The sequence below is a fragment of the Apteryx mantelli genome, chromosome 2 (assembly GCF_036417845.1).
Source record: "Apteryx mantelli isolate bAptMan1 chromosome 2, bAptMan1.hap1, whole genome shotgun sequence".
NCBI classification, from domain to species: domain Eukaryota; kingdom Metazoa; phylum Chordata; class Aves; order Apterygiformes; family Apterygidae; genus Apteryx; species Apteryx mantelli.
The window spans coordinates 100,218,363-100,241,001 of record NC_089979.1 but is presented as its reverse complement, the minus strand read 5'-3'; the positions used below and the strand labels follow the sequence as shown (position 1 = coordinate 100,241,001).

The 22,639-nt window shown below is 35.7% G+C and overlaps 1 protein-coding gene across 1 annotated transcript in view; it reads right to left on the bottom strand.

Annotated features, from left to right (window-relative positions):
• Positions 1 to 2,569: 2,569 nt before the first annotated feature.
• Positions 2,570 to 22,639, bottom strand: part of PTPN3 (protein tyrosine phosphatase non-receptor type 3) — a 190,649-nt gene continuing 170,579 nt past the window's right edge. The window contains exons 23-27 of the mRNA XM_013952828.2: positions 20,293 to 20,439; positions 15,608 to 15,736; positions 7,544 to 7,689; positions 6,727 to 6,862; positions 2,570 to 2,709 (exon numbers count right to left, since the gene is read on the bottom strand). Of these exons, the coding sequence (XP_013808282.2) occupies positions 2,632 to 2,709; positions 6,727 to 6,862; positions 7,544 to 7,689; positions 15,608 to 15,736; positions 20,293 to 20,439 (636 nt within the window). The 3' untranslated portion in view covers positions 2,570 to 2,631. The remainder of the gene's footprint in view (positions 2,710 to 6,726; positions 6,863 to 7,543; positions 7,690 to 15,607; positions 15,737 to 20,292; positions 20,440 to 22,639) is intronic.

Sequence of the window (22,639 nt, the reverse complement as noted above, 5' to 3'; positions counted from 1 at the left end):
TCATCATTTAAAACACACATATACTAACATAAGTCAAACCTATGTTAAATATATGAAGAGATGAGTTATATACTGATATTTTACAGCACTTTCGTAAATATATACTCAAGATGAAGAAACATAAATAGTGATAGGAATATATCAGTAACCTTCAACAGAAATAAACCAAAAGTTTAATCAAGTACTTCTATGAAAGAAACACATGTGAAAAGAGATGCTCTAAATATTTTCTTACTATTCCCGTGTTTTTTTCTCCTTATTTTTTTTACAGTTCTTGACAAATTATTAGTTACAAATCCTGCCAACTGCAAGCAATGATTTTGAGACCTGGGCACAGCACAGTTTCGAAAAGACGCTTTAATAGAAAAGGACACACATGATAACAAAAAGAGCTTTTGTTAAACAACCAGCCAGAGGGCACAGATTCTTTAGTACCCAGTATTTCTCATGTGGAAAAAGCCTCTAGGCTTTCTCAATATTCTCTCAAACAACAGTAGGCAGCATGCACTTGTACAACATATTCCATGCTATTTTTTCAAAAAAGCTTCCCAAACAAAATATGCATGCCCAGTATCATTTTACATTTGGAGTAACTGAGGCACAGAGAGATTGAGTGACGTGATGCAGCTCAGAAAGTTAGAGTCTGAAACAGAATTATAGTCTCTTGCCTTCCAGTCCATGCCCAATTAAGCAGGAGGATAAAGATCCAATATATGACAAAGCCTTCAGGTAAGTAAAATCTGGAGTGCAATATAGTTGAATGAATACAAAACTACTCACCTTTCAACCTGCAGAAGTTTTTTAGGCTACCAGTTAACCCTTGTGTTTCAATTAGCAAAACTCTTTTGATCAATAAATAGTAACCAGATACTTTCTTTTCTCCACCTACAACTAATAACATAACCTTGAAGAAAGGACCAAGTCTGCAGAAGAGAAGGGTCTGCAATTTAGCATATCCTACATTCACTTTTCAGCTATCTTCTGGAAAAAAAAACAAAAACACAACCTTCTGGTAACATGAGAGATGCATATTGTACAGCTGTGGTAGTTTCGATAATGAAACTCCAGATATAAATGATAATATCCATAATACAAACAATAATTCTAAAATATATCTGAAGATATGTGTGTGTATATAGAGATATAAATCTAACAAGAAAATTATCTAATTTTCTTTTATACACATATAAACATCTGGATAATATGCCCCATAAATCTTTTTCCTTATTTAAAGATTAATCTTTAAATAACAGAGTTTTAAACCAACCCTTAGAATATATTTTTAAAGCACTTAAAAATGAAGAATTATCTTAGGGTAATCAAAAACACACAAAATAAATTAATGTCATACAAATGTGGTTATATTGTTCAGAAAGTCCAATTCTCCTATTTGAAATGAAATGGAGACCAGTGTACCTTAGGGTGAACTATTTACCAATGTACAAATTCATTCTGTCTTTCCCTGAATTCACACAAATTCAGCTGCATTTCCATAAAGGAAAGAAACACAGTAAATCCTCAGAACTCTTGCAAAAGAGAGTTGTGTTTCACTGGATAACCAGGACACAGCTTCTGCTGAAAGGCAGCAAGTCAACATTTTATCACCATCTCAACACTAGTAACACCTATGCCCTTGTAAGCTTCACACCTTGAATTAGCAGCAACATATTTAATGGGTTCAGTAGTAATTTTTTCTTCCAGTATTGGATTAGGCTACTTTGCATATACAATAAGTCAGAGTCTTGTACTTGTGTGCAACATTAATCCACATTTACATCTGAGAACTCATAAATACACATGGAAACAAAGGCAAAAAAGAATTCAACCTCATTTTCATTAAAATGCTTTCTGTTCATAAATAGAAACAACAATGAATATAAGTATAAAGGGGAAAGGCAGCAGAAACAATAGTAGTACAGTAGCTAATGCAATAAACAGAAGATGTAGACTGCACCCTCTGCATAAATGCTTAAATACAGCATTATTTTGCACATCACATACAGTAGGTGTGATTTCTAAGAAGCATATTATAACAGCTGGCATACTCACTAATAAATTTATGGGACCTGACTAATTTCTCCAGCTGTCAACATACAGTAGTTATGCATTAGCCTTTGAAGCTCTTCATCAGCCTTTTAGAAGCTAAGGTTACATTTCCATGAATATTTAGTGCCCAAACATGAAAATTACAATGAACTTCCATGACCTTTCACACAATACAAAGATATCAAATACTTTCTTAAACTGGACCATTTCAATACTACTGGGGTTTTTTTTGTATTTTAAAAAGAAACATCAGGACCTTTGTAATTTCTAAAGTTAAGGGTTTTTTTTAAGGCAGCAGAAGATATGTATTAAGGTTTCCATGATTGTTTATGGTGTCTATGTGAATAAAGCATATTACACACAATTGCTCTCATATTTATCTACAGGATTTCTTTATACTGTACATGATTAGCAATCTTGAGAAATTTAAAGTGCCACAGCTCAGATGTGCTCGTCTGTTGTCTCATGGGCTTCTAGTCCACTCTAGTTGCTTTGAGAAACAAGCCCCTGCTTTATTAAAAAAAAAAAAAAAAAAAAAAAAAAAAAGTCTTTTTAGGGGAAAAGAATTCATCCTTCACAGCTGTGCTAACTGGAATCCAGTGGTCGAACTAATCCTTCTCTGTAAACACGAAGAATAGCTTCACAAACAAATTTGTATTGACTCTGTATAAGAAAAAAACAAAATTTATGTTGATTAGTTGATTAGTTAAAGTATTGATTATACAGTAGTACTTATATGCTTAACAGCACTAACAGTGCTACTGCCTCCTTTTCTCCTGGACAATGCTTCACAACAGAGAGGAGAGGAGATACCAAGATGGAAAGAGAAAATTCAACTCACAGCAGCATTCACAGATAAAAGCAGCATTTACTCTTCTTTGAATGACAAACATGAAAATCCTCACACCAAAGAAAACACAAGGTCCCAAAATTTAACAGAACACATGCTTAAATCCCAGGAAACAGGATTCATTTGTAAGAACTACGCAAATTTACACATCTCTTCTGACTTTATTCCAACTAGTTATTTATTAATTTGAACAAACTTCTTTTTCTTTAATACATCTCATCTAAATTGTATTTTGTTCTGTTATCTGATCATTACAGTATTCTAATATTATCCATATAACATAATCCTAATATTATCCATCTTGCTGTTACACATTACTGGACACATATAAGTTACACGACCAGAAATGTATTTAAAGCGATCAGATAGGATATATTGATACAGTCCATACTGATGTACTGAACTCCCCCCTGCCACCCTAAACCCCCATGCCGATACTGTTGCAGAAGACAGTCACTTTATTTTATATTTGTGATCAGATCATGCATCTTCCCCTTTCATAACAGGAAGTGACCCAAACCACTGGAGTGAGTATTTTTCAAGAATAACAGCCATACTGATTCTTCTGTCACCCAACATTTTGAGCTCATTTAGTTCTTATAAATAAAGTTTTCACAAATGACGCAAGTGTTTTGTTTCTGCTTTAGACTATCACGAACACTTTTCCTCCCAATTTTGTGATGTATCTACTCGTTAAAAACAATCTGAGCCTCTTTCTGAAAAGTGATGTAAGGAGACGTAACGATACAGCTAATACGGAATTGAAAACCGCATAGCCTGATTATTTATGATTAAAACAAAATCCTGAGAACACGAGCTAACGGAAATTCAATAGAACTTACAACAAAGATAAAGGCATACATCTCCTCAGAAAGCACTTTTAACTGTTCAAGACCAAAAATGAACACCTTTCTCAAAATCTAAATGCCACATATCCAGAGATGTGCAGCAACACATTTTTCAAAACCCTTTTTACATCTTTGAAACATTCTACCAGCTGCCCTTGGATGCCAATTTTCATTAACTGCCCAGGCACATCTGGAAACAACATTACCCCAGTATCCCCCAAAGGACAGGGCTAAAAGATGATGCTTGTACTGTGAAGGACCTTATAAGGCATTTAAATACTTGTAGTTAGAATGCTATTCTTGTCCATAATCTGCATTACATGTTCTCCTCAATACAGAAAAGACTTAGAGAAAACTTGGGGATGGAAATTAATTTTCAGCATCTCAATTTTCCTGCCTTTTCTTTCCGCCTTTCAGTCAATTACTCCCACCTCCAACATCACTCTGTTTTTTTGTCTATATTTCTTAATTACCTTGACTTTTCTCTTCATTGTTATTGGCATTTGCCTATTTCTATTGCCTGAACAAGCCAACTGTGATGTTTAGCTCTCTGTTTATTACTTCTGTTAACTCCTTTGTGTGATCGGGTTATTGAACAAATCAAAATGAATGCTTCAGCGTTGCTTCCTCTGACTCAGCCTCTGACTAGTTGTTTTTTTTGCTGCTGTTGCCTGTGTTCTTACTGCTCACTCCATTGATAACTAGTTTTATTATATATGTCCTACTGCACTTCCTTCTACACTGTTTAGCATCTCTTAATTTCTCTTTAATGGAACATAATAGTTCATTAAAAAAAAAAGGTAAGGGCCATACAGCTAGACAAATGTTGCTGTAGCTTTATTTTTGGTCACAGCTTCTGTTTTGCTGTTTCCAATGACCCCAGTTTGACCAAATTACAAATCTTTGAAGAGTTACAGCTTCCACATGATTAATAGTAGGCACTAAATGGACCTGTTAATAGCTCTGATGAGCCTATTCTTACTGAGCACACCCTGACTGATCTTAGCTCACAACATGCATCTGGGTCCGCATATCATCTCCTCAGACACAGAGCACCTGCGCAAGCCCAACAGAGCAGCTGAACATACTTCAAGCCAGGCTGCTAGAACTGAACAATCCCTAATGGCTTTTCCCAGCTGCACTAGGCTGAACACTGAATAGGAGCAGTGGTGCTAGCTGAAATGGTGGCATGGGAACACAAAAGGGCACTCAGGATAGATTCATTTGTTCAAGTGCAGCTCTTTGTTATTCTGCTTTCACACATTCAGTGCTTGCTCCTGTGCCTCACTTACAGCACAGTATGCCAACTCTACTCACAGGCTTTGCTTTTCCTCACAACGGTATCTGCATACTTCAAACATAACCAGTGAATTTAGTTTCACAATACTGCTGCTACATACCATCCTTCTCCTAATTGCACTGATAGTGACCTGTGGGACACAGCAAGCAAAGTAAAGAAGAATCCGATTTTATATGTCCAGTTTTCCACACTCACAGTCTGATTTGCAGTGTTTATCGCTATACTCTATTCTTTTGCTATGTCAAACAAACTATGTTTAAGAAGTATTTCTGCTGATTTCAGTTGTAAGTGGAGGTACTCAGCCTTCTGGAAAGCTGAACTTCACTTCAGGTTCTCATGTCAGATTCTCAAAAACATGACACCTCCAGCAAGGAGGCCAGAAACCTACTCACTTTATTTTAGAAGCTGAGGGGGACAGATGAGGACAATTCCAGATGGAAACATTCAGCTTCCTTAGCCTTGAGGCTAGCCTTTCTCATCCCATGGCACCCTCACAAGTTCAACAACTTCCATTTCTGCAAGAAATGGACACAGGACTATCCAGACAACTCCTTCCTTAACCATACAGTCCTGATTCACTTCCAGACAGTGCCCTTATTACACTGCAATGAGTGACAAGAGTCCCAGCAACATGCATGAACAATCCTCCTCACAGAACAGTCTAGTTATTCAAGCAACCATAATTTCTGACCCTTTCACACTCTTTGATAATATTCTTTCAATGCAAGGGTTGTTTGGTTTTTTGATCAATCACACTACTAACTCCTGCAGTCATTAACTTAATACTAAATAGAGTTTGTCTTCTCAAATTACCTTCTTCCTTCCCTTGCTCAAGTGGAAACAGAGGCATTTTCTTTTGAAGATCAGAGAGACAAGAATGCCAAATTTAACTGTAGATTTTGTGTGTCTAAACCCTTTTACTTCCACATGTCCCTGCATATTTAGCTCTCTGAAATAACTCGCACAATGTTCTGCACTACCCAACTTCTCCTCAAGAAACAGGAACTTTTCATCCTTCATCCTAATGACAACACACTCATTTTCAAAGCTGACAAAAAATTGCTCCTCACAATCTCAAAAACTGTGTTTGAGCCACCTCCATCTTACATCACCCTCTACTTTCTTATTTCAGTTACTGATTTTTCCCAACTTTTCCTGAATTTCACACTTGCGCTTCGTTCTTCCAAACTGGAGTAGTGACAAAAACAAAAAATATATATATATCGTTCCTATTAAATTTCTACTTCCAACTCTTGAAAAGCCACTTCCTCTCTTCAAATCACAGCATAAAAACTTTACACGCAATTTAGGACCACCTACAAGTCTCTCTACAAAGAACAAAAATCAAAGCATTATTTTAACTTCTTGCATATCATTTAGACTAAAAACCATAAACAGATGATTTGGATAAGTATGATTTTGTACACAGAAACTACTTGCAAAGTACAGAAATGAATCTTTTAATGGCCACGTAGGAAACATTTACAACAAGTTAAAATACACACCTCACAAGCAAAGAGCCTTTTCTGTCAGATTATGTTAAACTGTGTTACCTTAATTGTAAGAAGCATGAAATATAATGGTAACAGAAGACCTAAACTACAACATTTTAAAGATCTATGCGTCTGTTGTTAAAACTAGACAAACGCAGTATGCATACAGAACTCCTCTCCTTCACTTACTGATGTTTGGACCATCATAGCTCGCTGGTCTCGCATTTTTCGCACAATATCCAGTGGATAAACAGGTTGGTTTCTTTCAATTAAGCACATGGCTGTTTCCATAGTGACCAATACACCAGTGCGACCAATTCCAGCACTGTGAAATGGAACAGGAAAATAGTCTTTAAAATCAGGTTTTTGCAAGGTACCAGATTCATATTACAGTCTTAATATTATGAAGCTAAACAGCCTTAGAAATAAGAGGAAGAACTTTAAAAGATTAGAACAGAGAACAAAGCCTATTTTTAAAGCAACTTCAGTAATATTTCCTGCCAATGATTACAAAGAAAAGAATTTTATGTAAATAAAACTAAAAAGACCACTTAAAGTAAATGATGTTTTAACAGTTACAACTGCCTACAAGTCTAAATATACTGCTTTCATGTTTTTGATTAAAAATGGTAAGAGCTAATTGACTGCTTTTTGACAGCTACTTGAATGGCAGAACAACTTTGCAATACCACACAATGAAATTACAGAGGTATTTGAGTATGAAAACGCAGAGAAACTTCTTTACTACATTACAAAAGATCACTTCTGTGATAATTATGTAACGCAGCAATTTCACCAAAAGGTTGCAGGAGAAAGAAAGAGAAAAGAAATTTGTCCTTTAGATACAACACCAGAGCTTTTATCTCCAGCGATGAACGTTGGTGTTCCAGGCTTAAAATCTTCATCTAGTTCAAGAAATCCTGCTGCCTTGCAGAGACACCTTTCAAAGCAAAAGCTTATTCTAAGGCTGAACACAATCTATACCAAAATTTTAAACCACAAGTACCTGCAGTGAACAAGGACCGGCTCATTCTTTACTCTCTTTGGCCTCATGCAGGTCACAAACTCCAAGAAGTCCATGGAGTCATCAGGAACACCATGATCAGGCCAAGCAACATACTGGAGATGGGTGATTGCATGTTGTTGTTCTGTCTAAAATACAGTAAGGTTGTCAAAAAGTGTTCAGTGTTATGACTCCTTCATTGATGCTCACGAGAAATAAGTCATTTTCACAATAAGCCTATTTTGCAAACACTGTACATAATGAGATGCATATGACAAAGAAAATGTAAATTTAGAGCAAAATATAAACATGTAATTCTTAGAAAACATACCACAGCATTTTTTTTTTTAATTAGTGAGGTATTAAATTTCACTTCTTACATTTAAGCAGATTTTCAGTTTTTTAATTTACTGAATGTAGATCTTGGCATCGATGATTCACCTGAGGTAAAACGATACAGGATGTATGCCTAACTGTATTATACAATTTTAGAACAGGCTGGAAGAAGCAGCTGTTGTAAAACACAGAAGAAATATTCAGAACAAAGACAAAATAACAGGGTCTTGGGGCTACATATTCTCCTCCTTGAAGGAAGTGTCACACCTCAACAGCATGGTCTTGTTTTTATATTTCATCAAAAATTGGAAAATATACATACACACAACACACACACTACAGCACTTAGAAACACTGTGCTGGCATACTGGTTCAGTGTTGAAAGGAGCAAGACACCTGTTCATTACCTGCAGCACATTAAGCCTTCCCGTAAAACAAACCTGACTGAATGCCATTTTTATGTCATGCTGCCAACCAATTAAATCTCTCAAGGAAGTACAGCTGCAGACATGTTCTAAACGTGCATGTGTGCACTTACAGATACAGTTACAATATGAAGTTGCTTGCAACATTTGCCAACTATGATTTCTGATAGAAAACAATATATAGGTAAGTATGACTTCTGTAGCACCTATCGAAGGACGTATGTCTTTATCAACACAATTTAATTAGTTGAAAGATTCTGTTGCATAGAGAACTTTTCATGCAATTATACCTAAAAAAGCAGTTTCACAGAAGTTTTCAGTTAGCTCTATGTTAATTTTGATTATGAAATCACTCAATCATCTTTGCATTCAAATTGGGCTCAACTGCTATGTTACAGATGTAATCATAGATCAGTGTGGAGAGGAAAAAAAACAAAGACACTCTTGAGCTCTGCTGCATCACTACATGAAGATATGTCACTCTTCCATCTGAGATGAGTCTTCCCATTGTTCCTTGATTCCTTCCACATGTCTGGCAACAGTTAAGCTATTAGCTGGGCTTTACTGATGCCCATTGCTAGACTTTACATTTGACATCCTATTGAAATAACACACTCCTCTCCTTTATCCCTGCATTAGCCTATTAATCAATCACAATGTAAAAGCCAGCTTTCTCCCTAATGGTCCACACAAGAAAGCTTTCATGCTGCTAGTGACTTTCAGAGTTTTTTTGCTTTTTTGTTTGTTTTTTAAACATACAACTACTGAAATATTTGACTTGATCTAGGTGTTTCCAATTTATTTCCTTCCTCTTCCATTAGACAAAGTGGTCTCACTCCTAGTGACCAAACTAAGATACAGAAGACACAATCTCTACTGCCTATGCACTGAGGAAAGAGTCCTAGGAAATGAGGTTATTCCAGACAAAGTAATTGTGGAAATTCACATCTGCCTCCAGGGAAATGAAGATGTATAATACAGTTCATACTTTGTTTCCTAAAGGCAGACCCTGAGCACTCACAATTAAAAGGTCTAGTGTAAATCCCAAGTGGACAGTGTAATCTAACATTAACAACCAAGCTCACTGTAACATAAGCTGTAAACATTTTGGATCTAGCTTCTAGGTCATTAAAAGAACCCACAATTTATGGGATCTCTGCAAGGACAAGCATGGTCTTTTTCTACTCAGTTTTGTCTGCCATTATACAGCTGAGCTTGACAAAATGACCACCACTTTCTTAAGCTTTGCTGAAACCCCACACAGATTGAAATATACAAAAACACGACAAGAAAATGTCATAAAAAGTCCTCTTTTGCACGTCTGTGAGTGCTCACTCAGAACCTCTTCAAAAGGGAAACGAGATACTGCAACAATTACATGTAACAGTGTGAGCTGATTCTCTTAAATCAGAGACTCTGGAGGACATTTGAATTACAGCATACAAGTGAGACAAAGATTTGACTCATACTAAAATCATCCAGGAGTCAATATCGAGTCACCTTCTATGTGCATTGAGAACTTTGTGCCATGTATTATGGGAAAGGGCCAGTGTCACACTGAGACATCTAAGAAGAACCGACAGTAATAAGTAGCAAATGCCATTTTACAAGCTCAAAAAGGAAAACAAAAGAGGAAAGAGTCAACTATTAACCTTTACCTATCACAAATCCAAGTCTGAATGCAGTAAGAGTTGCATTTTTTTTTAAATAGCTCAGACAAACACAGTGAACGAGCACATTACATAAGAACTCTTTAGAATAAGAGCATACTATAAGAGCATGCTGTTAGAGTCTTCTAAACCGCTTCTTTTGGTGTGATCATCTTCAATTTTCTGTTATATGCGCTATTCGTTCCCAGAGACAAATGTACTTTGTTAAATATTCTAAGTGTTCCTCAAGCTTCAGTATAGTTTTCTGGTTATTTCTGTTTTAATATAATCAGTTTTGATTCTTTTGGCTGAGCTTTTCTGAGATCATTCGTATTCTTAATACTTGATCACCGCATCATTAACTTTTCAAATTGCCCAAGTATTTTAAAATACCTCTTTTTCTATTAGTAAGCCAAATTTCTTTTGTAGACACTAGATATATTGGTATATGTTAAAACTAATTCTTTCTAATTCTAATACTTCTGTTTCATGCAGAAGAAACAAGGACATTACTATGACACAATCTAGACATTTTTACTATCAGTAACAGGGTTTTTCTTGTTTTGTTTTTGTTTTGTTTTTGGTTTTTTTAAGTCTTTCAGGGTTTATGCTCAATGAAAGTCAGTTTTGAATTCAGAAAATCTGTCAACCAAACACTATCACACATGGAAATAACTTGCATCGAAAGACCACCACAGTTAATAAAATCTAGCACTCATAACTTAAAAAAAAAAAAAGCTAGAATTATAGTTACTGGGCTCACAGTTAGCCCAAACACACACGTTCTATTAAAAGTCATTGAATATAACCATACTTATTTTTAAAAATGCTATTTCTACCAGACTCTGTTTATTTGTACACATCTGGTAATGGAAAATGAAGAGGTGGTTTCTCAGCTTCATCCATTCAAAATGGTTCTCCCAACCATTATTATCTGGAAGTTGGCTCAACTCCTTACCACAATATATTTATTTCCCACTGAGATTTTCAATAACAGTCATTACTGCAGCATCCTAATGACTGATAAATGCAGAATTTATCATTATAAAATCTGGCTTTACTATTCCCATTTTGTAAGTCTAAAAATACAGAAAGCAAGACACCGAAAATTGTTCATTGTCCAGTTGTTACGTTTGCCTAACTTGACATTTTATGGTTTGATGCTCCAAAAATATTTAACATTTTTTGCACTTCACATGGGCTGGTTTCAATTGTATTTGCGTGTTTCGTATTTCCACAAATCAGTTTCCAAATGGTGAATCCAAAAAAGAAGTTTGAACAACTTACAGCCTCCAGTGATAGTTCTGTGTTATGGCATTTGCACCAATTTATCAGTAGTCATTTGGCCAACATTTAGCTGCTTCAGGGCATCGACCCACATTTACTTAGCAGGCAGCTGCAGAGGTGCAAGACATCATATCTGTCCCAAGCTATTTGTCACTGTCCTTCCAGTAATGTTTATTGTTGCTACAAAGATGTCAGCTAGAGAAAATACTTACTGGTACCTATCATCCCTGTGCAAATTCAGGATGCCTTATTGCAAACAACTTCATTATGGGTTAAGCTAACATCCTGGATTTTACTCGAAAACAGCCAAGGTGAACTGGCCAAATTTACGTGGATTTCTTTGGAAAGAGAAAATACAAGGTCTTGTTCAATGTGTAGAAGAAAAGAGTTTCAGTGAAACAATTTAAGATAATCTTTAACATGAGCATAATCAACATTTCCCTCACAAGCTGTTGTATAAAATGTATCTTGGAAGGAAGACAAATGGCATGGAAAACCTCAGCCCAAACAGTTAAGCTCTGTCAAAATTACAAAGACCCTTTTTCAGCTGTTTATAACAGAAAGTGCTGTCAGTATAGTCATTTACATTGCTGCCTTTGATTGATTTAATATCAATTTAGCACAGTCCCTAGAAGGCCTGCATATTGGTCATACTTAAAAAGAAAAAGTCATTCTTAGTTTTGTAATTTTATATCCCTTTAGCAAACAGCAAGACCATTCGTTAGTAAAATGAATTTATGCTTAATTTTTAATTGGTTTGAATTGGTGCATCTATTTATTTTCTTTTTCTTCAAACCATCTTCTCCACCATTGTGATGCCCTGAAAAGTGATAGCTTTTAAATTAAAAAGAACCTTCTCTCCCAACCTCCCTCTATTTGCATTGTTATTGTCTGCACCATCATGCTAAACAGTCCACATTATGACACAAGGAATTGTCATAATTAATCATCCTCACTTGGATTATTTATAAGGTGTCGGTGCTCTCTCTTCTGGTGTTCACTCCTTATTATAGCAATGGTATAACTTGTTTTTACAGGGTGAAATTAAATCAGTTTTTAAACTTCTTGAATTCTTTTATTTTTGGTTGAATGATTTATTTTAGTTAATAAAACAAATCAGGTGGAAAAATGACAGGGCACTTGGAAAACAACTAATATAAGATGTGGCAGAATGAAAAAAAGCCTGCAATATTTTCTTCTGACAATTCTTCAGGTTCTGTGAGTAATACGCTTTAGCAAGTATTGTCTCCACAGCTGTGGTAAATTCCATGGCTGGGACCTAGTCACACACAACTCAAATCAACACAAATGCTTGTTTAAAAACAGGGAAAAAGGGCAAAAAAAATCATTCAAAACATACTTGAAGGAAATCATGCATCAATGATATGCTGCAAGGCAATAACTTTGAAGGAAATGGAATGAAAGTTTTCTTTAGGCTTCCCATTCTATTTTGTCAATGATTAAAAAGAAGTATTTATCTTTTTTTGACAAAAGTGTACTATGTGATGAATCCAGTACTTGCACTACACAATTTCTTTCCTTTGGTCTGTTTGTTCTGGTACCTGAAATGTTTTGAAGTTTTTTTTTTTTTTAAACATAGTGCTTTTATTTTTGCTATAGGATAGATTTCACTCTTGGTTTTGAAAAGGCAAGGCAGGAAATTAATCCATATTTCATTTCATGAGACTTTCATTGATTTGCAATCATTTGCTGATATTCAATTACAGGTAAAGAAGCATTACAGTAAATTGGGTCAGAAAAACCCCCAAAAGTTTGTTGTTCCTCAAGCCTTCTGAACATACATGAATAAAAGTCCAAGGGCCTCATTTCACAAAATTTTCTTATGAGCTAGTTTTCTCTAAAGGCAGATTTGGAATCTGTGCACCTTAATGCACAGGAATACCTTCCAAAAATACGCTTTCCCAATAGAAAGAGTCTCTTGTGACACTTTCAGAACTTTATCAATCTTGCTGTTAAAGGCTGCTTGCCTTCATAAAGACCAATGCAATGATGCTCACATTAGTTCAGGGAATAATAAAAGCCTAGTTTGATTTCAGATGACTTTTCCTGTAGTCTTCAAAGAATACAACAACGTTTGCAGGAGGTAGTACATAGAAAGCTTTGCAAAGTCTACTCTTAATCACAGGAACCCCCCTAGAAGAATACATTTGGTCAGCATTAGAAAAGCTGCTCAAATGCCATGTAGAACTAGGAGATACTTCAATGTTGCAGTGAGTTCTTTCACTACGTTTTAACAAACTACACAAGTTCTTACTTCAGGCTGAAACAGCAAACGCACGCAGTTTTCAATTTTTAGGGTCATATTTTTTACTTTATGGAGCAGCTGGATGTTGAGTATTCTCCTGAGTATTGCCACTCTACTTTAGTGTATAATCTTGTCTTTACTGAAAAGACAAGCAAACAAGCAGGCTGCATCCCCCTCCCCTCCAAACTGCCCACTCAGGACTAGCTTTATCATACAGTAAAAATCATGCCATTTTGTCAATGAAGACAAAATCTACGCAAGCATATGCCCTCCCACTAAAAAAAAAATGTTCTCAGCTGTTTGCTAGCTAGCATGAGAATTTACACAGTACGAGATCCTCATCTGTGATTTTCACATCTACGAACATTGCAAGAGCTTAGTGTGCCTTTCTTGACGAGTTTTATCTCAAAAGGAATTAACTTGTGTGAAAAAGACCAGCTGCCTTATTCTCACTAGAATTTTTCCTCATCACATGCCAGTAAATAGACACCTGAAATAAAAACGCATACTCTAAATACACTGCTAAACTTGCTCAAAACTATTTAACTATTTGATAAATACTAACCCAGAAATACTATTCCAAAACAGAAACATACATTTGTGAGAACAAGTATCTGAGGAGGGTCTAAAAACTAAAAGTTACATAGAATATTAAAATTATTTTGAATGACAGGGAATAAAAGGTTTTCTACATATTCTCTGCAGTACTGCTTTAAAGTATGCTTCTTTTGTGCTGACATTCAAATGTATCACTTACAAGCTAATTGTCAGAAAAGAAATCATTACTATTTCTTGACCTGATGGCCATAACTAGCGAAGGAGATGGTGTAACCATCATAATTGAAAGATGTTTGAAGAGAACAATACCAGCATCTCTCATGATTATGACTACAAAGGAAATCTGAACCATACTAAGAAAAAACATCAGATGCACTGTCAAGTGGTAGATTCAGCTATAAATTCATGAGACTAAAGGATGGTCATCTTGGTGTAAGAACATCAACTAAAAGTGTTACATTTCAAAACTAATATTTTCTTTTTAATTACTGGTAGTAACTCTAGTATCACTAAAATCTGCTTAATTACACAGTAATGAATTGCACAGAAGTTAGAAAGAGGAGTGGCTGCTGACTAAGTACTGGAAATCTAATTTAGCATTTAGTCAGTACACAGTGATTTCTTACACAGATATCTTATGATAGCATAAAGCCTTCATCTTTTCAGAAGACATTTTACAAACACAGTATTTTGTAAAAGAAATGGAGAGAAATCATGTAAGAAATGTAGGACAACTTGGGAACAGAAGCCAAACCTCACCCCCTGAACTCCAGTTTTGATAGCCTGGATGTGATCCGAACAAATTTCACAACACAAGCTCACATGTAAGAAGTATTCTGCATACTTCACTTTGCCTTTGCTTTATAACCCTTTCACTAGAATAAAATATTAACAGCTAAGGAATGCAAGTACCTTACATAAATTGAGCACATTCAAACTGAGATATATAAAGGTTTCTTCTTTTTAAAAATCTGACTAAAGATGATGAAAAGGACCTGGTGAGATTCTGCATCTTCTCTCAAAACTATATTACTACAATTCACTTTCCTGCTAGCTATTCTATCCACATGTGCCACTAACTAAGTGACCCATATTCCATATTCCATCCTTGAAAGAGCACAGTTACATAGCAAAAAAACCCAAACAAAAAAACCCCACCCTCATTGAAAACCTAAATATTTGTGAAGAGTCAGTGACCGCAAAACAGTTTACTGTAAAGCAATAAACTTCTTTATGAAGCTTATTACAGTGCCTGCAGAGCATAATGGATACCTATTGTAATCTAGAACTGTACAATAACAGACAATGATATATGATGGATTTATTCCTAGTATTTTAAAGAGCTAACAAACTTATAGTTTACTCAAAGTATGCTTTTGAGGAACTCCTGAAGAAACAATTACACTACATTGATTGACATTTTTGTAAATAAAAAAAGTATATATATGTGCATATATATATACACACAAAGTCTGTATCTACCCATCTGTACACACACACACATATTCATTCAGCTTGCTTAGAGACAAAGACAACAGGCATTTACCTCAACATTTGTAATCACCATTTCTCTAACAACATATGCAATCGTACAATCTTCAGACTGGCATCTGACACGAAAGTTGCCATATTCCATTACATCTGGGGGATCAGGCCAATACTGATGACATTTGGTCTGTAAAGACAAAACAAAATCAAGCACATATCAGGAACTGAAACAGACACTTCCATATCCTAACTTACCCCTCCTATGTTATTCTTCAGGTAATTCAAAGAGCAGCCTAAAAACTATGATGGTTTGTTGATGAGGTCTTTGTATCCAAATCGGAAATTCACAGGACACCACAGGCCAAATTCTCTATAAACTTGTGTTTTAGTCACTTATAATAAAAATTCAAGTAAACTGGGTGCCAGATGAAAGCTTTCTGTCTGGTACTACTTCACAGCCATCTCAGAAAACAACTATTCAAAGCATGATGTAGGAGGAGAAATAGGTGGATTTGTTCTTTCTTAAGAAGAAAAGAGTAGAGGGGAATTTATTACTCTCTTCAGATACCTAATAGTGGGTCATAGTGAAGACAGAGCCAGACTTTTCTTGAAGGTGCACACTTAAAGGACAAGTGGCGACTGACAAAAGGTGCAAAGCAGGCAATTATGATTAGATATGGGAAAAACGACATCAGTGAGGATTGGTCAAACATTGAAACAAGCTGCCTTAAGAGGCTGTGGAATCTCCATCCATGGAAATAATCAAAACTTTACTGACATTACCCTGTACAACTTGAATAAACTTCAAAGCTGGCCCTGCCTTGAGCAGAAGATTTGACCAGATACCTCCAGAAGTCCCTTCTAACCTTAAATTATTCTCAAATTTTATGAAACAATGGTGACTTTTTACATGCATAACACCATCACTTTTGACATTATTTATAACCTTAAAGTGCAATATTTACTGTTTAACCTCTGAAAGAAATTCAAATCTATGTTTTTGTTAGTTCAAAAATATTTTGCAAAATTCTTTTTGCAAAACAATTAAGTTGGTGAAATTTGTTTCAGAAAAATACAAGTTGGGCTTCAGATATTTAAGTGCTACTTTGAAATCTCATATGAACAATGATATCGCCCCCAAAGACACTTTATTACATATATACATATTTAAATATATTAAAAATGAGATATTCTTTGAAGACAGAACCATGGTGTCCAGGCTTAGCGACATTAATGCCATTAACTTTAGTGGGTGCTTGTGTGCATGCAAGTACGTACAAGGAAGTCTTATAATTAACTAATGTGTCTCTTCAAGCATTACATACAATTCCAGAAGTGTTAAGAAGCCGTGTTAAATGGGATAGGCATATCAGCGAGTGTGCAACATGCCTTTCTACGAAAACCTGTGATACACTGGTGATCTGTGATTGTTGTTTCTGTGTTCTGGCAAGGAATGGCTTTACCATCCATTTTAATCAGCTGAAAAGCCCCAATCATGACTGCTCAGGAAAAAATACTTAATACATATTCTGAAGGGGCCTTTTTAAAGGAGCTGCCAATTTTTCATTTGGATGAGATGTGTCAGGATGGTTATTTTGAATAAGAACATCCCTTTCCTCTGAAAGGAAAGGGAGAGAGAAAAATAGGAGAGGTTCTCATTCAACTACAAGAACATCCTTTTATCGGCCTTTACAAATGTGATCTTGACCCACCAGTATCATTACAAAAGCACCACTGCCAAGGTAGCTTTCCTAGTTCACCACTTCAGTCATATACTGCTCCTTATGCATACCCTTCCTTGTTTCCCCTTCTGTAATATATTGTACAATCAGAATTTCCCTCTATTCTCTTTCATTCAGAATCAAAACCCTGACAACATCAAAGACCCTTTATACTAAAACTATTACCAATCATGCTGACAAACTCACCTTGTGTTCTTTCCAGAGTTAGTGGCAGAGACTCAGTTTTTCCTCCTTCCCTGACTCAAATTTCCAGCAGCTAAAAAGATCCAGCCTCTACAGGTTGTCTGGATATGCAGGCAGACCAGTCTAGCTCTTCTCCCACTTTCTGGAGGATTTACACTTCAAAACCAACAATTTTTCTGGCATCTACTTCTCTTTACTGCTCTACTCAAATGGTTTGACTTGAAAAGCAGGGCAGAGTCAAGTGAACACATTTCTAATTCACATTTAGTCACAAACACTGAACTGAATATCAGAGCTACTATGTCTTGCACAACACTGCAGTGGAAAACTCAACCTGAGACTGGTATACAGTTTCATGAAGTAGTCATAAGATGTCAGTTGCTACGAGGTAAATGCTGCCAGGCATTATGTCAACAGAAAGAGCAAAAAAACCCTGGAACATGTGAGTCCAGGTTTTCTCTCAGCACTGCCTACTACAATAACCCTAAAGGAAATAAGCTGCTCAAACCACTATGTAAAAACCTTTATAGAAGTTGCCACCAGCATCCTGAACTGTGATGAATCTTTCTCCAGGCAACCGCAAGGAACTTCACTGGATCAGTAAGATACAGCATATGTAAAAGGAGTTTGGCATGCTGTGGACGTGGTCTCCAGTTCAGTTAAAGCTGCTGCCTTTTATATGTTTTGTCAGGTTGCTTCTTAGTAACACCTCTGCTATGCAGTGAATACACTGCTTTTGAATTGCACAAGGCAACCTGGTTAAGCTTCCCTGGAAGATACTGATTAGCTTTAAAATTATGTTCAGCTTCATACAAATTTTAGAAATTTCCTCTCTTAGTAACTGCTCTTAAGTTAAGTTTGAGGGTTTTTTTGGTAGCTTCTATACTTTTGCAGGGAGTTATATTTCCACAAGTATTTTGGAACAAAACTTGCTCACTTATAGAGAAAATGGTGCACACACACACCCACATGCAATGATAAAACAGCTGAGATATAACTGTCCTCTCTACTGCCTACACATTTTAATAGTTTTTATTAGCTAATAATAAAAAACACAAAATGAAACAAAAACAAACAACCCACCCCACAGGCTCAAATTGGTATTCCCAATCTGTTCATATTTCACCTTTTGTTAATTTGGAGTCCTTATCCACTTAATGACATTGCTTGTACAAACAATTTTTTTGAACTAACACACAGTGGTTGAAGCTGGAAATTTTGAAATGTTAAAATTTCTTCATTCTTCCTATTTTAGGGCTCAGTTTCCACAAAAAAAAAAAAAAGCCAAATTTTGATCATTATGCCTGAAAATTTTACTACAGTTGTCTATCTGAAATAGTTTCTCCTTTAAATTTAAGCCAAAATAGTGCAGCTGTCTCTAAAAAGGAACATTATCAGAAAAAAAAGTTCCTTCTACTGTGATACAAATCTTGTAACATCATTCGAAAGAGATATTCTAGACTATTATAAAGCCTCCAGAGTTTGGGAAAAAGCTTGACATTTGGCGGTGGGGTTACTCTGTCAAGAACATAAATCTTTGCTATCCCTGAAAATTCACTACAAACTGGCCAGAAAATAGAAAGTAATGAAAGCTGAGGGTGCAGGGGAGAAGTGTGATGTATAAATGCAAAAAGCAAGACAGTTAAATGTTAGCAGCAAATTATTTTGAAGGTTCCCACTCACCAGGCACATTATAGAAAAGTATTGACCCATGCTTTTCCCCAACACAACAAGAAAAGGAAAGCAGGAAGCTATTTCTACTGCAATACAGAGAAAAGATGAGGGGATGCCAGAGGATGTTCAGTAATAACCGATCCTGTGAATAACTATGTAATCTAACCACAGGTAAAATTTGTTACTTTGCAGTTTCCATGCATCTCACATATATTTTACTGAGGAATTACCTTGGGGTGTTTCTCCCCCCCCCCCCACTTTTTTAAGTGATGCTACTTACTTCTCAATTGTTATGCTGTCTACAACTTCAAATATTCACTCTCAAATAACCTGTTTTTCCAAAGCTATTGTTTTTTGACTGGGATGCAAGATAAATTTGATAGTGTAGGATAGATCACATATGAAGTACAGATTAAAAACTATAGCGATAATACATAGAAGTTGTTAATTTCCCCACATCTTAAAAACTGTTCAGTTTTTAGGTTCCAAAACTTTAAAAGCAATCACTTTACATATGTCAAAAATCTAACAGCTTCACTTTTAAAACTAGAAAAGATGCATTAAATCAAAATATAACAGAATACACCAGACTGTTTTAATTTTCCCCGTATTACACTGAAATCAATGGAATGTGAGAATTTATGTGAAGAGAATCAACAGAGATATCAAAGCAATCTTTGGGAAGAGAACCTACAACAAATAAAATTAAGTAGGCCCATCAGCATACTAAAACTAATAGCTATTAAAATGGCAGATTCAAGTCTGGAGCCACACTGCTAAGTTTTGCTCAGCCTGCTCAATACTCCTAGACATATGCCAGCTGAATTCTTTGGGAGAGCACCCGCAACATGGAGTCCAGTTCTCCCAATAGCAGGGCAACATGCAGTGATTGGTTGACCAGCAAAACTGGAGTCAATGTAGTGATTTCCATTCACCAGATAGCTGGTTTGTAGATTTGTTTTTAAAGCAGCATTGCAAAACAAACCAAACAGTTCCTCTAAGTAATTCAGAAAGCCTGGCCTTCAGAGAAATGATTCAACACAACAAGCTGGCCTTTTTGGGGGTTATTTAATCATAACAGTGGAAAAGAAGCTTAAAGGCATAGCATAGGTCTTCAGTGTACAAAGTTTCTGAACACACTCACCCGCCCTCGTTCAGTGAGGGTTGTTAACATAATGATCAGTGATAACTTGTGATCCCAGACTACTTGCCAGAAATGTGCACAAGTGTGTGGAAGAGGTCCTTGAGTAGCAATGTACCTGTTCACAATGCCCACAGTGGGAACTTCCATCTGTTAAGAGAAAGAAAAGCCCTATGTAAAGTTTGCTCTCGCTAACAAAGTGCTATTGTTTTATTCAGCATTTCTTTCATACAGAGGAAGTTGAAAAAAGATTAAGAAAGCAAGCTGAGTAATAAGATTATCGAGATCATAATTTGATATTTGATAATTTCTGAATAATTATTTAAAACATCAAAAAATGTAAGCTGCAACTTTGTACTTGTGCATGTATGTCTTTTTTTACTTTACAGTTCAATACAAGTCAGTATTTTCAACTCAAGTGGAAATCATCTTCAAAGTAATAAGCACAGTACAAAAACTTTAAGATTTCCCAAACAACAGGATATCTATTTAATTGCAAAGATAACTGTTCAAATCCAATGTTGTGTTACTGACATCATGAAGAGGGCAAAAACCTTTTCCAGCTTCACCCAATTTGGCCTTCTCCAGTAAAATAAATAAATAAGTAAAATAAAATAAAATAAAACCCAACCCTTTTGAATACCAACAGCTAGGTATTCTGTAACCTGTGCATCTTTGCTTGGTTGTAACTCTAGTTATATCTGGATGTGTGCCAATTACTGCTTTTGTTCCATTAAAAATAATAAGCCTTTATTTGAATTGAAATAATTTGAATTGATCTGATTTGAATTGAAACGAAGTGTCCCTCTAGCATGAAGAAAGCCAGGTATTGATATATGGAAGGTAGCAGTGACAACTTCACTGAAATGACCCACCTCCCACACTGTACCACTGAGTAGAGTCCAGCTTACACCTGTCCGTCCCATGTTGGCATTTCCCTCTTCATTTTAAGGCTAAGTGTGCTTGATGTTTATTCCTTCTCTACATATTAATTGCAGAAGCGGGCAATTCATCTCTAAAAAAGCCCTCCTACATTGTGCTGACCTAAGATATTTATCTCAAAAAAAAAAAAAAAATATATATATATATTCTTCATTACCGCATTAAATTACAAAAACAGATGACAATGTGCCTGTTAGCATGGTGGCTTCAGGCTTCAGATTTCTTGCTTTACTTAGTCCTTCTATCAAGAGAATCCCTCTATCTGATCTTATTCTAGAAGCTCCCAATTTGGTATTTAATTTTACAGTGAAGTATCTACAAAGCTGTCCTAAGCACTCCCTAAGAGAACAAGAAGGCACATAGACAGAAATATTATAGATACTACAGTCCTTCATCCTGAACTAGGAAGAGTTGATTAATAGTGATTTGAAAATAAATTTGAAATTTTGAAACTGAAAAGCATTCTAAATTTTCTTTAATATTTAGTAAGGAATAATTGCAAAGTGTAGCAAAGGTACACCAGCAAAAGTTGTGTATTAACTGGTACTAGACAGAGTAAGTTAATAGTTCATTCTGTGATTTAGGTGTTTAACATATGAATCTGACACACAAACGTATCTTCATCACTCCCTCCCCTCTCCTTTTCCCTGCCTTCCAGTCTACACATGATTATGGCAATCCGATCTCTGGTTTCTCATCTGGACCCATCAGAACATGGCTGGTAGGCCGTGAGTGATTCTAGAGGGAGAGGCTCTGTTTTGAGCTATATGAGAAAAATCTAAGCATTTGCAAAATAAAGAGAAAAACATTCTACAGAAGGAGCTATTGATCTGAGTTGGATCAAAATGACAATTTCATCCACCTTTTGAAAAAGATTGGCCCTAAATATTCAAAATCAGCAAGCAAATTTTAAAAGATACACATTTTAAATATACAATAGAAGACTATGGGAAAAACACCACACTGGAAAATGTATCTGACAAACAAGAACCGCTCAGTCGTTTCCTGTGATTCTGTGGAGTGGATTCTTTTTTCAGAAGTCTAACTTGGTAACAGATCTATTTTAAGCAACGTTAAAATATTTTTATTCTACAAGACTGTGCTTCAACATGAAAAAACTTTCCGTAACTAAGAAAAAGCTACAAAAGAGATTTAATCACTTCATGAAATGAATTCATGATTATTGGCAACCATAAGAAAAAAACTGAAAGCAATCTTCCTTAACAATAATATAAAAATTTAAGCTTTGTTTGAAGTGTTACTCATTTTCTCAGGTCTATATAAGCAGATAAATATTAAAATCCCACCAAATTATGTGATGCAGTGTATGAAAAAATATATAATTTTTATTGGTTAAAGACCCTGTGGATATCCTAATGGATTCCATGTGCTTTAATCCACTGTCAGG